At 44.0% G+C, this 17027-nt stretch overlaps 1 protein-coding gene across 1 annotated transcript in view; it reads left to right on the forward strand.

Annotated features, from left to right (window-relative positions):
- ttc38 (tetratricopeptide repeat domain 38) overlaps nt 1-17027 on the forward strand; it is a 32427-nt gene that overhangs the window by 11280 nt on the left and 4120 nt on the right. Inside the window, exons 5-11 of the mRNA XM_080545009.1 lie at nt 1197-1370; nt 3234-3309; nt 3644-3763; nt 3905-3964; nt 4184-4222; nt 12750-12831; nt 13006-13171. Coding sequence (XP_080401135.1) covers nt 1197-1370; nt 3234-3309; nt 3644-3763; nt 3905-3964; nt 4184-4222; nt 12750-12831; nt 13006-13171 — 717 coding nt within the window. The remainder of the gene's footprint in view (nt 1-1196; nt 1371-3233; nt 3310-3643; nt 3764-3904; nt 3965-4183; nt 4223-12749; nt 12832-13005; nt 13172-17027) is intronic.

The raw sequence follows: 17027 nt of genomic DNA on the forward strand, positions 1-17027 counted from the left end.
AAGTTTCCATTACTTAATTAGCAAAGTAAATTAAACTATTAGAAAGTAAGCTAATTAAGTAATGGAAACTTGTTAAAATGCAAATGTTGCCTTGGGGCAACACCGCACCATTATGGATTCACCATGACACCATGACATTGTGGTATTGTGTATTTAGGCCTGGCTGAGAAGAAGTGCAGAGGTCCTCCTGCCTCATCAGTGAAAACACGGCGCTCCCTGCCTGCAGCAGGCGCGCCTCTCGGGGGCACTCTCCGTGCCATTACTTACCATTATGGTACAGTGTTGCTTCATGGCAACGCACCCCAAAAAGTACCCCCCAAAAAAATATTTATTGAAAATGTCTTTAGATTATGTTTATTTGGTCTATTCTATGACAAAAAAAAACACTCCAAACATTTTTTTCCCAACAGGCTTCATAATGCGTACCATAGAGGGTTAACTCCACCCCCAACCACTCCCCCATTACACTACCTGTCATCTGTCACTGGGGTTGTCAGCTAACCCTCAGGAAACAAACATGCAGGGCTGACATGTTTTAAATTGCTAATTAATAATAATTCAAGATTCATGTTTTTTTATTGCCACGGTTGCCAAAAGTGTATTACATCCCATTACAAGTACCCATCCAGACCCATACAAGTACAAGAGAGTAAAATCCTTATGGCTTCAGTTCCAGTCGACATTGTAGCAGCAAGAGAAAACTAAATGGCAATAAAAAGAAACAATAAGGGAAGATACAATTGAGCAATACAATAATAGAATAGTAAAAAATGATAATGTTGTGTCCGTGTGTATTCATTTATCATTATAGTCCAACAAGCACTGTGCCATCCTCCAGTCCTACACGCTGGGGGATGTTGACTTGCTTCACAGGAGAGCTGCCCCTCACAGCCCTAGCAACAGTATTGAGGAAGTTGTTGTCTGTCCATTGTTTTCTCCACTGGCGTGGTATTGCACCATGCTCCTTGTAGGATTGGGCAATTGATTGGAGAAAGTTTTCTCAACAAAAACAAACAGTTAGTTCAGCTCGTTAGCTCACAAAGCTAACTCACAAATGTGTCATACCATCCATTCACCAACAAGAAAACCCTCATACTTTTAACGCCATTTATTCTCACAGCTATTCAGTGCATACAGTACATTGATTTCATGAAGTTGTTTTTAGGAATGTAACAGCTGATGTTTTTTCCCCTCAGGAGTTTCCCTGCAGCATGTAATACGTGGGAGAAGATCCTGGTTGAGCACCCCACTGACCTGCTGGCCCTGAAGTTCGCCCACGACGGCTTCTTCTACCTGGGCGCTCAGACCCAGATGAGAGACTCGGTGGCCCGCGTGCTGCCTCACTGGAAGCCTCATATGCCACTCTATAGGTAGGGACAACACACAAGTTTAATTTCAGGTTTGTAGAGAATGACTGGAATCTTTATCTCCATGGGAACAGATAACACAACACACATGGGTAGAGAATGTTAGTCAAGTTTCCAGTTCCATTCACTTGATCAATCTGATATCATGAATATCAATATCAATATCAATCTGATATACAGTATGTCATTGCAGAGTACAAGTACCAGACAACAAAATGCAGTTTCAATCTAACCAGAAGTGCAAAAATAGTGATATAAAACATGATATAAAAACATGATAGAGATATGTACAGTATGGCAAGTAGTTAGAGGTATATACAGTTATGAGCTATGTACAGTTATGGTAGCTATGTATGGCATACACTGATGTATAATTAGTGGCTATATCAGAGGAGGTATGTGCAATTATGCAAAAATATGTCAAACAAGGTTAGTCATCACCAGGTGTTTGAAACCTTCTGGTGCCTGTGCACCAGGGTTAGCAGTGCTAGGGGTTAGACAACCTGCGAATTTGACACATTCATTCAACAAGAGCCGTGGTGCAAACTTGTCACCTTTCTGCTAAATTAACAGTTTTACCTCAAAATAGATCATCCACATGAATTGTGTAGATCTGAAGAAAAATAATAATAATGGGGGCGGGGGGGTGGGGAGGTCTACGTCTCATCCAAATCACATGATGTGCGAGCTAACTAATCTTCCTGTCTGCTAAACTCCGCTGCTGTTGAAATAACTTTTAGCTTCATGCTGCTAGGTACAATTCTAGACAGTGTGGCACAGTCACGGTCAAGCAACCTGTTTTCGGCATAATTATGCGGGTGATAAGGTTAAGGTTAGGGCCGCCGCTACTTACACGTGCATCTTTGTGAGACCACTGTTAGTGCTGGCGATATCCATTTAGCACCGTAAGTGCTAGCACTACCCCCCCCCCCCCCCCCCCCTCATCAACAAAAATGTTATCCGCACATTGATAATTGCCTTCATGCAAAAGAAAAGTGTCACCTTTTTTGGGCCATCACCAGTTTGCACCCCTGAAGAGCTGTCGTATTCTCTGTATGACTATATAGCACTTGTAGACAGACACACTGGAATTTGTTCTTAGTTGTGTCTCAACAAAGTGCGTGCTGCCCCACTTTAGGTCGGGACAACATACAGTAAGACACAGAGGGCTTTTGTTCTTTTTGCAGAGAACACTGTGTTGACAACTGGCCCACGTTTTCTTGTCTGCATTGTGACCTGCTAGTGCGTTCTTCATGGAATGTACATTATCATTGCGACAGCAGGTTGATACAATATGGGGCAATCATAGTAGCATAGTGAGATCCGTCCCTGTTTCTTTTCATGGTGTGGAATGGAGGGCCCTTCTATTGAACACAACCTCAAGCCTCACAGGGACGCAATCTGATAAGAAACAGAACGTAATGCACATAAGCTTTAGGCAGATGCTGGAGTTAAATGCATTTTCTGTTTTCCCGGTTCTTTTCATAGACAATGAGGTGTTCCCGCAGAGAGAGCACGTACCCATATGTTCTCTCTCCCAGACAGTGATTACATCTCTATGGTGGTGCGTTAGCGTGATCCACACTCGCTGGTGACAGTCAGAGCATGAAACGAGTCACAGCAGTCGATTGAAATCTGATGTTTATTGATTTTATACAACACATGTATGGTTGTTTATAACAAGGTCTTATCATCAATTCCTAATTGTTTGGCGACTATGGTCTGTGATCGCACAAAATCGATATGCTTATTATTACTCCAAAAGGATCCGACTTGCCACCTACACGTCTTGTATTGGTACAGTATATCACTGTTTCTGTACTTGTGCATTTGTAAATACACAAATCATGTGTATTTGTCCGACAGCTACCTGAAAGGATTGTATGCCTTTGGACTTTTGGAGACCCATTTCTACGACCAGGCTGAGAAAATAGCCAAAGAGGTAAGACATGTTTCCTCTTTATTTCAATTAGTCTCCGAAAACACGTTTCTGCTGTGATTTGTCACAGTGTAATGATAACCTCCGGCGTTGGTTGAATTTCGTTTCCCTTCAAGGTCTTCAAGGCAATCGAACCACATTCAGAATGCATACGTTTCTGTGCAGGACTTTTCCATTGCTTACAAAGTGAACTCTATGGACTTAGAACTGGCGGTGTTCCAACGTGAGAGTTATTGATAACTGTGCTAACCCTCTTCCACCTCCTCCCCCTTGCCCTGTTGTAGGGCTTCCTGACTGATCTCCTCTACCTACCTTCCTCCTCCCCGTCTCTCCACAGGGCCTGGCTCTGACCCCGGAGGACGCGTGGTGTACCCACGCCGTGGCTCACGTCCACGAGATGAGGGCCGAGGTGGACAAGAGCCTCAAGTTCATGGAGAGCACTGAGAAATATTGGCAGGTGGGTTTTCACTCACTTCCTCAGTCTGTCTTACGTTCTCTACTTCTGTTTTGTTTCCTCTCAGACGGCAGTACATCACCTCAGTGTTCTGCGAAGCGATCTATGCGGAACGGTATTTAATAAGATATTTCACTCTTTCAGACGTGTGACATGTTGGCCTGTCATAACTATTGGCACTGGGCCCTGTGCTTCATCGAGAAGGTAAGAGATTGTAATGAGCTTCCTCAGCCGAGCACTCAGTTGTCAGGGCTGTGGAGATACTATTTATGTGATATGCACACCTCCCACTGGTTCTTTGAAGTGCTAACTTGATTACAGTTGGAAATGAGTTTGTGTTTGTGTCTGTATAATGGGCGTCAACACCTTTCCTCTTTTGTTTTTCATTTTTAATTGAATCTGTTTTTCTCTCTGTCTCCACAGGGAGACTACGAAGCAGCTCTGAAAATATTTGATAGCCAGGTTTGTGCCGGAGACTCATTTGGCCACAGAAAGAATTTCTGCAGCTCAGGTTTGCTTAGAATCTTCGCAAACAACACTTAAGGGAGGCAAGGAAAAAACATATGGTGTTGTTGTGTTGTGCTGTGAGTGCAGGGGGTAAATGGAGGTGATGTTGTGCCTGGTGCAAATAGAAGTCAGTGTTTCTGTGTTTATTCATAGCACTACGCACCTGTATATGCTATCCTTCTGGGAGAATATTATCATATCCATTTTCACCGTCATTGCAGAGTACAAGTACCAGACAACGAAATGCAGTTTAGCATCTAACCAGAAGTGATATAAAAACAAGTTAGTGATAGGTACAGTATGGCATACGGTAGTTTAGAGGCATATACAGTTATGAGCTATGTACAGATAAGGTAGCTTATGTACAGTATGTAATGTACACATGTATAAAAGAGGCTACCCGTATTTTACGGACTTTAAGTCGCGCTTTTTTTCATAGTTTGGCTGGTCCTGCGACTTATAGTCAGGTGCGACTTATATCAATATATACTGTATATATAATTTCATACTGACTGACATGAACCAAGGAGTAAACATTACCGTCTACAGCCGACAGAGGGCGCTCTGGGCCGCTCTGGGCTTGTGACAACTATATGCTGCTGCTATACCCCTGAAGAAGTTATCTAAAACATTAGCTTGTTGAAGCTAAGCAAACGGTAGCTTGGTGAACTTGCTTACTGGTAACTTGCTTGTTGGACTCGCTGGCTTGTTATGTTCATTTAGCCTATTCAGCTTCCCAGGTATGTTCTTTATGCTATTGTGTTGCTGAATAACTGTTAATGTGTGACGTTAACATACCAGACTTCTATTCAGCCTGTTGTTCTGTGTGCTATTGTGTAGTTGAATAAACTTGCCTTTCCAGATTAAATGTCTGTTCTTGGTCTTGGATTTAGTTAAATATATTTCTAAATAAATGCGACTTATAGTCCAGTGCGACTTATATATATATTTTTCCTCTTAATGTCGCATTTTTTGGCTGATGCGACTTATATTCCGGAGCGACTTATAGTCCGGAAAATACGGTATATCAAGAGGTATGTGCAATACAGTATGTGCAAAGGTAGTATTGTAAACAGCAAGTACACCAGGGGTGTGCAAAGAGTAAAGAGTGATCACATTGTCCAGGGGTGTGCAACCAGCACAGTAGAGCAAAGGCTAAATTGGACTGTTCACAGTGTCCGGAGGAAGGGGGGGGGGCGTACTGAGTCATTGTATCCCAGGGTGGGAGGGGGGGGGGGGGGATACTGAGACTCATTGTCAATGTACCCCATGTGTGTGGGGGGGGGGGGGGGATTGTTCAGTGGAGTGTGTGTGTGTTAGGGATGCTCCGATTTATCGGCCACCGATTTAAATCGGCCGATTTCACTCCAAATGACTCGATCGGTGATCGGCAAAAATGGCCGATCGCAAAAGCCGATCTTTTAAGTTATTTTATTGTGGGAAAACGTTATTTCTATGTTGCGATAACTTCTCAACAGGATTTTACAGGGTTTGTTCAAACTATCGTAATTCTTGAACTATATGTGCAATCGAAAAAAATCCAACAGTTTCTGAAAGCAGATTCGTTGCACTCTCTAACCATTTAGGGTTATTACGGTAGTTCACCCCCAAAAAATAATGCATTGACTTCAAAGCGTCATAGGAGCTGGAGAGTGATTTCAAGAGAAGCGGTATTTTTTTTTATCATACAGACCCAAACACAAACACGTCCCAAAACAAAAGCCTTACCAAACAGTAGTCTATGGCAAACGAGAATGGTGAATCCAATCCATAAAGTATGTAGTGATCGTTAAACTGTTGTTTATTATATTGAGTGGGTACTTTACAACAAAAAAACAACGAGTCGGTGAGTGGTGTAGTTCTAGGCTGCGTTCGTAAATTCGCTCTGGAAATCTGACCAGCAGTCATGGAATGCCTCTTGTCCAATCAAATTACTTCGTCCCTTTATGACGTTGAGCCCAGTGTGCCCTCCGGCGCTCTCAGAGCGATATTACGAACGCAGCCCTAGACTGTCTCGCGTCCCCCTTTACCTCGCTTCTACCATGCTGCTACGCTGCTTCTATAACATCAGGATCAGACACAGGGCGAGACTTTCAAAATAAACTTTTTTAATGGCTTCTGTGTGCTTTAGACTTGCGTAGAATCGATTTTATTTTTATTTAAAAAGTCAGACCGGAAAATGTATTATTGTCGCCAGTCCCACTGTGTGGGAATACGACGCGTGCGGATGAGAGACAACATCAAAACTTGCACTTATTGCTCGTGTGACATTGGTTAATGGACGAGCATTCTAATAAAAATTAATTTACAACGTTAAGCTGCGCCCAAAACCCTGATATGTTGCCATGTGAAATGATAAGACAAGAGGCCACGATATGGTAATCGCCGTAGGAGGCGATTCGACTGTAGGCATGTGAAGTTAGAATTTCTTCAAACTTGCAGTGGTAGCAACGGTGTGTGTGTTTTAGTAAATATAGCGTGTGTGTGTAGCTGTGTGTGTGTGTGTGTGTGTGTGTGTGTGTGTGTGGCCCTCCTGTGTGTGTGTACCTGTGAGAGGTGTGTGTGTGTGTGTGTGTGTGTGTGTGTGTGTGTGTGTGTGCCATATCTCAGTATGTAGGCTATGCAGTGTAAGTAAGTGTGTGAGTTTATTCTGTTATTTATGCTATTATATCTAGTATTGTGTTGAGAAGCAATGGAAATGAATCAAGAATTGATAAAGTAGGCTAACTTACATTATCATTGTTCTATATGCAACAGAACAGATCACCCAGCATTGCTAATGAAAAGAATCAATGAATGCGAGTCTAATACCAATACTTGCTCAAGAGGTCTTAAAATCTATTAAAAGTGTTCTTATAAAGGTCTTAAATGTAACTTGTTGAAACCTGCAGGAACCCGCATAATTAATTGCTAACATTAATTATGCGGGTGTTACGGTCAGGGCCATCGCTACTTACACACGCATCATTGTTAGACCACTGTTAATGATAGAGCTAACCATCTACGGACAAAAAAAAGTGTCACCTTTTTGGTCCATCGCCAGTTTGCACCCCTGCGTATGTAAACCATGAAGGCCACGTTTATGATGTCTTTTATACAGCCATATCGACTGACTTGGGTCTGTGTTTGCTTGGTGCCTAATGGATCAAGACTTTTGTCTAAAAAGCTAAATATAGGCTATTATCCACTTCTGTAGTAATCGATGGTACTGCTGCAGAAAGAAGAACAAGGCGAGCAGGCCTGCTCCACTCAGACCCTTGCTCTTGCCTGCCTCCACTGCCCACACCACCATCCCGCATCCCTCCAGGACAGCATGGGCCACCGGGTCCTCTAAGGCAGCAGGGAGAGACCTGAGGTCCCATGCACAGTCTGTGAACGCCAGCCGACAATCCTCTCCTGAGCTCAGGGAGCGATGTACGTCTACTGCCCGCCTGCCCAACACCAGAGCTTGCCTGAGTCCGTTAGTACACCCCTTGACCCTACCCATAACACCGTCCATCAGTCCTGAGGCCAGACCCCAGCAGCCTGCCTTACAGAGGAGCTTGGAGTTCATCAGCACCACCTCACAGAGCGTAGAGAGGCAGGGTTGCTCCGAGAGGTCCCCGTCCCCTTCCCCGCCTTGTCCCCCAGTCCAATGGGCCAGGAGGTGACTGTGTGTCTCCTGTAGGAGGAAGGAAGCGTCCTCCTCCGTCAGAGTCCCACAGCTCTTCTCGTACTGGGCCAGGGCGCGATTTGTGTACATGGGTACTTCAGAGCTCGAGAGAGGAAGTGGACTCCCCCTGTCAAGCAGCAGCAGGAAGCCCAGGGACTGCATCTGGCAACGGAGCTTGTCCCTAGGGTTTAGGGGGGTGTTGTCTTGGACTCCTGACAGTCCGTTCCACAGCACGGTATAGCAGCCCCGCACCAGAACACGGAAGTCCCTGGTCTATGAAGACACAGTCAACAACACAACAGATTGAGCAGGTGTACACAGTAAAAACTCGATGCATTATACTATCCTACATTTAAAAAGCAAGTACTTCTGCTCCTTTTACCTGTGGAGCTGGAGCAATCCTTTGGTAGAGCAGGGTTCCCAGGTGGCTAAACGGACGGTGCACTCCCAGAGAGCTCAGTTTACTCAGTATGTGGAAGATGATTTTCTCCATGTACAGAGGACTGCTCTGAGCCTTAAACTCCCCGGAAAGGTCATACCCGGAGAGGGCAAACTCCACCAGCTGGATCAGACGTGTGACGTGGTCACTGTCCGGGGGTCCCACTCCCAGTTGATGGTGACAGGCTCGGATAACCCGGTCACAAAACCTTTGAACGTGTCGCCCAGGTCCAGCCCTCACGAAATTCTGTAATGAAAATACAGTTACGGTGTAGTAGCCTACATGGCAAGGCCGACTACATGAATATCTAAAGCCAAAACATAAACGAATCTAGAAACGTTAGCTATAGTTTTGAATGATACATACATTGTCCTACAAAGGAGTAACCTTAGCTAAATAACATATTTAATGTTTAAATAATAATAACATCACTCACCTCCAACTCTTCATGTAGCAGACTGGTCTCCTTTGGACCAGCTGTCCGCTTGATGTAGTCCTCAACTGACAAGACCTTCATCTTCATCTCTGCGGTTAAAACATAATTATGAGATATCTCGTGTTATTTAGAGAAATTGTGTCATCTTGATCTTGCTAGTTTATCTCGGCTAAGGATTGGAGTTAGCACGCTAAGCACGATTTACCATACCATGTGTTCATCTCTTAGGATCTTAACCTCTGTGTTGGCAATTTAGCAGAATGAACTGTCATTGGGTCATTATCATTACGGCAGTAATATCACTCAACTAGCTCAAAGTATTGCATAAATATTTTACCAGTTTTGGATCATAACAATCAACGAAGTCGCCCGGCGCGCGCTGTTGTTTTTTAAATAAGTGTGTTTGTCACTAGTTCTAGAGCACTCTCAAGCCAAAAATGATTTTATTTTATTTTTTATTTATTTTTGGAATACGTTTATTTGCCTTAAACTAAGGACTGTGTCATCTAATTAGATAAGAAATTGAGAAATATTATATTTGTCAGTTGTTTTTTAAATAAGTGTGTTTGTCCAATCACCGCGTGTCATCATGTCTGAGTCTGTTTCCTGTGTATCCAGGGGTCATTCCATCTCCATGGTTACGTCTCTGTGTGTGAGGCCGCGACTGGACTCTGTTCACAGGTGGGCGAAGTCCAACCAGCACTATGTTGTGGGTTCGATTCATACCTGTCAACATTGGGATTTGAAAATAAGGGATATTTTCCCGAAAATAAAGGATATCCCCGCACGCCCCCGGGCGTGCAACAAGAATTTGGTTAACTAGTTCCTATTATGATTAAGTAAGTGACTACAGGTGATCAGAATCAGATACCTGGTTGAAAGTAAAATAAATAAATAAATAAGAGCGGCGCAATGCAAACAGCGATCATTTCAAAACGGAGATAACCGAGGATGCGTTCGTAAATACGCTCTGAAAATCTGATCACCACTTATGGAATGCCTCTTGTCCAATCAAATTACTTGGTCGCTTTATGACGTTGCACCTAGTGTGCGTTCCAGCGCTCTCAGAGCAAGATTACGAACGCAGCCCAAGAAACGAGAGAAAACAAGTCAACTCCGACATGGATATAACGATTGTGCGCATGCGCCAACGTCTAACAATTAAGTGTTAAATTATATTATAGGTTAAAAATACGGGAGATTTACGGAAAAATAAATAATAAACGGGAGCACAGCGGGAAAGAAAGGTAAAATACGGGAGAATCCCGGGATAAACGGGAGGGTTGACAGGTATGGTTCGATTCCCACTGGGACCATATACTGAAATGTATGCAATCATTGCAATGTAACTGAGTCGCTTTGGATAAATATATGTACAACATAATTAGATATACACAGGCCTACTTTATTATCTCACTGCAAAGTGTCAGGAGGCAGTACAATGGCTTTAGTGTCAGGGCTAGCTCTCACCACTTTCATAATACATCTCTATACGTCTGGCAAGATACACACTTTTCAAGAGAGCTAAACTAGAGGCAACTGTCTATAGAAAAGTGATGTAACTTTACATAAAGTTATGTATCGTAGCAGGAATTGGTTCCTTTCTCAATGGATAAGCCCTCATGCAGTATACCTGCAAGAAGGGGAGAGCACTCAGTCCACTGCCGACACTCAGAGACACAATGTTTGTTCGCGTAACATCAGTGAAACGCATGAGCCGCAGGTGCATGGGCTTTCTGTTGTTGAGGAAGGCATTTGATGTAGGCCTACAGTTATGTATTTAAAAAAAGATCGGTATCGGTATCGGTAGATCTTGAGGAAAAAAATCGGTGATCGGTATCGGCCCCAAAAATCCAGATCGGAGCATCCCTAGTGTCAGGGTGCGAAATAAGGGGGAGCTCGGGGAGCTATAGCTCCCCTAGTGGTGACATGAGCTCCCCTGGAAACATGGTTTGTGAAATTTTGGGGGAGCTCTAAAATATTCCAAATTGCGATGGATTTATTCCAAGTTGTGACGGATTTTACCTGGTGTAATATGATTTGTAGAGGCATACAATCTATTTTGATGTTGGTATTAGGTATATAAATGATATATAATAGCCTATATAGCCTACATATAGGCCTTTATTGGCTACAACTATGCAAAGGTAACAGAGCGGGGTGCACTGACGCTGAACCCCTCATAGTGATAAGTAGGTGGACATGGTGCGTGCTGCTGAAATAGCCGACATGCGGTGTGTGGTTTAAAAAAAGTAACGCCAGCTCAGTAAATAATTCAAACTTAATGTTTACTTATAGGCTATGTGAATGTGACTGCACCACACATGTGAACAGTAACAAAGCAAATGCAGTTTAATTTTATGAAAAACATTGACAACTAAATCGGCGCAAAAAAAAAAAAAAAAAAAACTGGCATCTCCCATCGGTCACTATTTGTTGGCTATCTGGTGATATGGACGTCTTTGAGTGTCTAGAAAAGCGCTATAAGTCTAATGTATTATTATTATTTATTATTATTATGGACGTCACTTTAATCCGTCAGTTCTCAAGGTTTTTATGCACCAATCGATTCCTCTAGTCAGTGCGTCTTTATCACATTCATTGATGAAAAGGACGACTCGCATGTATAGGTGGAAGGGAACATTCATTGTGAGCACGGAAAATGTGAGTCTCACAACGGCTTTGCATTGATGAAACCAGGTAGGATGAACGCATAGTTCACTGTCCATTCCTAAATGCCCTGTTTCCACCGTCAACTTTCCTCTTTAGACCTTTGGAGAGTGACATGATGTTTCTCTTGCTAGCAGGTTAAATGTTTAGCTAACTTCACCCAGCACGCAAACAACCAATCCAATAATAATGTGACCTTGTAAGTCTGGGAGGAGGGGGGAATAATTATCACAATAAAACTATGTTAAATAATTATTAGAATAAGTTAGGCTGCGCTACATCGTCAGTCCACACATTTATTATTCAAATACCGGTATATGGAAAAGGGTGAAACTACGTTTCAACGTTGTTGAGAATCACAACACAAACTCGCTAGTCAAGCCAAAATACTGCAACGTAATGGATTGGACTACTACCTAGTTAACTACAACACTACTTTACATTGTTAGCAGGCTCATAAAACAAGCCGTGTTAGTTGACTAGCGATGTGTCATTGATTTTCAACAACGCGGAAATGTATTCACATTTTTCGAAAGAAAAGTCAAAGCATTAGAACGTAGAACGGAAAATCGCACGCGCGCTTTGCGCACGGAAAGCCACCGGCCCCGATCTGGCCTGAAAATTTTTTTCCGTCAGGATTTTTTTTTTTTTTTTTTTGCTTTAATCCCTGGGCTCCCCCGCACACCGTGATTTAATTCGCACACTGCCTAGTGTGTGTGTGTGTAGGGGCGGGGTTCATCTGCGGAGTGTGTGTGTGTGTGTGTGTGTGTGTGTAGGGGGGGGAGTTGTTTATAGCGGAGTGTGTGTGTGTGTATGTGGGGGGGGGGGGGGGTTGTTTATCAGAGTGACAGCTCTGTGAAAGAAGCTGTTCTGTAGCCTGCTGGTACGGGACCTGAGGATCCTGTACTTCCTGAGTCTCTTAGATGGTAGGGAATCAAACAGACCGTGGCTGGGGTGCGAATTAGCATTTATTTCACAGTCGAGTTCAAAAAATAAAAGTAAAAAGATGAAGACTAAAAAGCTACACAATGTTCCGGACCGTGCTGACTCTCGTCAGCTCTTAATTTGAACTGGGAACAAGAAAACTGAGCATTAGACATTGGAACACGAAAAGAGAGACGGCATGAATTGAATTTCCTAGAAGGAAAGAACAAACGCTAGATAATCTGTGTTGTCTGATCAGTGGGATTTATGCTCACTGCTCACACACATTTACCTCCTGTGTGGAGAAGTGTTTTAACACGCTACCGCTGCGAGGTGAACAGAGTGTGTGTTTCCTCTTCAGGTTTCTCGGCGCCTTAGGGCCTCGGGGGGGATGTTGGACACGGTGGATGCCTGCTCCATGCTCTACAGACTGGAGATGGAGGGTGAGAGAATCATCACCCTCTGCTGTGTAGATGTAGAGTTTGTGTTTGTGTTGAGTTTTGAGTAGGCGTGTCTGTGTGTGTGTTCACGCAAGCGTCGGCTGTTTGATGTCTTTCATGTGAAGATTTTGTGTGTGTGTGTGTGTGTACGTGTGTGTATGTGTCTGTGTCTGTCAGGCGTGTGTGTGAAAGACCGCTGGCGAGAGCTGCAGCAGCTCACCGAATCCCACACAGACGACCACGTGCTGCTGTTCAACGACCTCCACTTCCTGATGGCGTCGCTGGGGGCCAAGGAGGCCGGGGCGACCCAGCGCCTGCTGGAGGGTCTGAAGGAGCTGGCCAAGTGAGCACGGTGCCGCACGGTGCCTCCTCGCCTCGCCTTATGCCTTATTCAACGCCCACACAACTGTTATGCAACACGGTTAGGGGAAAACAAGAGTGGGAGTAATAGGGAGACAGGGAGGGAGAAGGCTCTGAGAGCTAGAAAGAAAAAAGCCTTAGAGTGGAGATGGACATGCACGCACGCACACACACACACAGAGCGTGTCACAGGAGTGAGGCTTCTGCCTTTGTGACTGTGACAGGCTGTGGCAGCCGACTGTTGGTGTTGATGTGTGTTTCTGTAATGTGTTCTGACACTCAGACCACAGACAACCACCACTCTGCATGTTCCTCTGCACAAACCCACTGAAAAGAGAGTCCATTTAAATCCCACCCACAGAAGATGTCATGTTTCATCGGGATGTTACATTACATATAGGGACATTCGGGGGGGGGGGGGGGGGGGCACCTTTTGGGGCAAAGCAGATGTTTGAGAGTACTTTTTTTTTTTCTTTAAGTTGAGGAGAGAACTTGATTTCCCCTATGATCGTCTGTACTTTGCCTCATGAGTCAGGGCTCTCTTAAGATTGATTATGTTGCCATTACTTAATTTCCAATTCCAAATTGGTAACGGGTGTGTGCAGGAGTATTTACATAAATAATAATATATATTTTTTAGACCATGTCGAACACCTTACCTCATGTATCTGAACACTATTGCATGAACTCATTTTGGCTATGATGTAATTTTCTGTTGTGATCTGATGCGGCAGTAGCTAGCAGCCATGGTGAATAATAGATGATGAGTGTACTGTATGATGTAGTATCATGACACAACAGTGTATAACTCTAAATAACTAACAGACAGCGTATGTATCTTGGATTTATGCATTTATGTGTTTTAAATGCGTCCTTTTCATGACTCATGTCAATGCAAACAATCTTATCTCATCTTTTTTTCTGCCACTCATAAAGTGGCCTTCTTTTGTTTTTCTTCATCTTGTCTTGTCGTCGTCTCCCCCCCCCCCCTCCTTTTTGTGCTCCTTTTGGGGAAAAAACACCCCAAACACGCTCTTACATAACTCTGTACACATCTCTGCAGTGTAGTGAAACCCTGCTGCTGGTACTGTCCCATCTGACCGTGTATATACTGCGCAATACAGTTCTTTGTCTAGACACTCAAAGTCCCGTGTGTAGCACTGTGACGATCCACACTGGTACCACCAGTGGGCGCCAAACATCTATTGTCTTGTTGACCCTCTCTCTTGGTTCCTGATGGGCACAGGTGAAGGTGATCATCCTGATTGTCCCAGGAACTTTAAGAGGGGGTCAAATTGATGGACTCGCTCTCTTCCTTGTCGACCAGCAGCCATTTTTGGTGGTTGTTACTATTTACTTTATCATTATTTCAATTCAATATTATATTCTTTAATAAATCTCCTATTATTGTTCTCCATGTGTCGTCTCCCTTTTTGTCACCTTGTCCTGAGCCAGGCAAGCGTAACAAATTGGGTGCTCGTCCGGGAGTGAATTTGGTGAGAGCAATATTCTCTCCCTTTTCATAGTTGATATTCGGGATTGGATTGTTGGATTTGTCCAACTCTATATTGGGAGACCGCATGGTTATTGTTTATAGTTATTGGGTTTTGGTTGGATTGGATGTAATGTATTGTTTAGTATATTTGGTACGTTGGTTTGGGTGCTGGTGACGAGGGGGAGCTGGCCGTCCGACTGTGCTGACAAGGACGTAACTCTTGGTATTGGCTGTGATCTTCGGCTGGAGTTTGGTGAGTGCTGTGTTCTATGCAAAGCAGAGAAGGATAGGTAGGGCGGGTGGTTTAGATACCATCAGAGCTATACGTGAACCCCCGTGCTAGGAGTAGAAGCGCTTAACGCTTGTTTATTGTTTTCGTTTGTTATTTTTGGTGTGTTGAACGCGGGGGCGCCACCAGGCATTTGCTTGGTGGAAGAGTTGCATGTGAACGCACTGAAGACTAGCTGAGTGGTTAGTCAGTCATTACTGAGTTAGATGCGGGGCAGCTCTTACGAAGTATGTTAGTTACTTTTCTGTTTTGTATGTGTGCACAGTTACTCGCTTTAAATGGGCTGAAGATTATGGCTGATATGGGAGTAGTTTATAGGAGGAGTTTGTAATAGGAGGGGAGATTCCCGTTTGTTAGGGTTGGTTAATATTGGTTATTTGATTATATTGAGTTATGGATGTTTTTGAGGAGTTTGTGGCAGCTCCGTCGGTCGATGGATTGTTACAGTTAACGAAGGAACAACTGTGGAAGGTTGTGGAACATTATGAGGTTAAGCTTGAGGTGGTGAAAGGCCGAGCAAAGAAACAGGACGTAGTGGAGGCTTTACAGACTACGTTAATTAATAGGGGCATACTAAAGGGTAAATTGTCTGTCCCTAAAATATCCGTTGGGGTTGCATCTGGGTCCACTGAGTTAACATTTGATCAACAGAAGGAATTGTTAGCATTACAGATGGAATCACAGACGCGAGAGCGTGAATTTCAGATGCAAGAGCGTGAATTTCAGACGCGAGAGCAGACGCGAGAGCGTGAGTTTCAGGCACAAGAGCGTGCGAGGGACAGGGAATTGGAGTTGGATAAATTAGCTCTTGAACGGGAGCGCCTTAGGTTGATTGCTGAGGGAAAGTTATCTGACGGTGGAGGTGGCGATTCGAGTAATTCAAAGAGGGATAATATGTCTGTCATGGTTAGACTGTTGCCAAAGTTTAATGAAAAAGATCCTGATGTATTCTTTTCACTGTTTGAGAGTGTTGCCGACGATAGGGACTGGTCTACTTCAGACCGCACCGCATTACTACAGAGTGTGCTTATTGGCCGAGCTCAGGAAGCTTATATTGCTCTTAATGGTAGAGAGAGGAAAGATTATGATATAGTTAAGGCCGCTATCCTTAGGGCTTATGAACTTGTTCCTGAAGCTTACAGACAGCGGTTTAGACAATGGAAGAAACATGACAAACAAACTCATGTTGAGGTTGTAAGAGAACTAACCAGCCATTTCAATCGTTGGTGCGTGGCGGTAGAGGTGAATACTCTGGAGGATCTGGCAAATTTGATTATTCTGGAACAGTTTAAAACCATTGTCCCTGATCGCATTGCCACTTACGTTAACGAACACAAGGTGAAAACAGCAGGTCAAGCCGCGGTGTTGGCAGATGAATTTGTACTGACTAATAAGAGTCAGTTTGGTGAACATCGTTTTCGTAGCGAGGGGAGCCGTAGACATAATCCGAACGTGACTGACCTATTGGTAAATCGTACACAATTCCCTAACGAAGGTCCTGGTTATTCTGTCCCCTTTTCAAGGTCGGAGCATGGCAGTCAGAGTAGAGTAGATCCTAACTCGACATGCAATTATTGCCTTGAGAAGGGTCACTGGAAACAGGAGTGTCCTGTCCTAAAAGGAAAGAAAACCTACAGTGGGAAGGGGGGCTCTGTTAGACCGTTGGCACTTGCAGTGCATGCTTGTGGGGCAGCAGTAAGAGTGTCTGGGGTTGCCGAGAGGTCTCCCTTTAAACCAGGGGTGATGGCATCCTCAGTATCCAGCCCACCTGCGGCTACTGAGTTGGCGGGGGCACTACAGGGCTCTGCTTCCATACAGATTAGCGAGGAGGATCCTGATTTTGGCCCGTTTATTACTACAGGTTTCGTTTCTCTGGTGGGAAGCCCACAGAAAGTGCCTGTCCAGATACTTCGTGATACAGGGGCTTCAGAATCTTTTATATTGGAATCGGTTTTGACATTCTCTCAGGAGTCAAGTGTGGGGACCAGCGTTTTGATTAGAGGGATGGGGATGCAGACTTTGTCTGTCCCCTTGCATGAAATTGAGCTTTGCTCT

Source organism: Nansenia antarctica, assembly GCF_963989245.1.
Source record: "Nansenia antarctica genome assembly, chromosome: 14".
NCBI lineage: Eukaryota > Metazoa > Chordata > Actinopteri > Argentiniformes > Microstomatidae > Nansenia > Nansenia antarctica.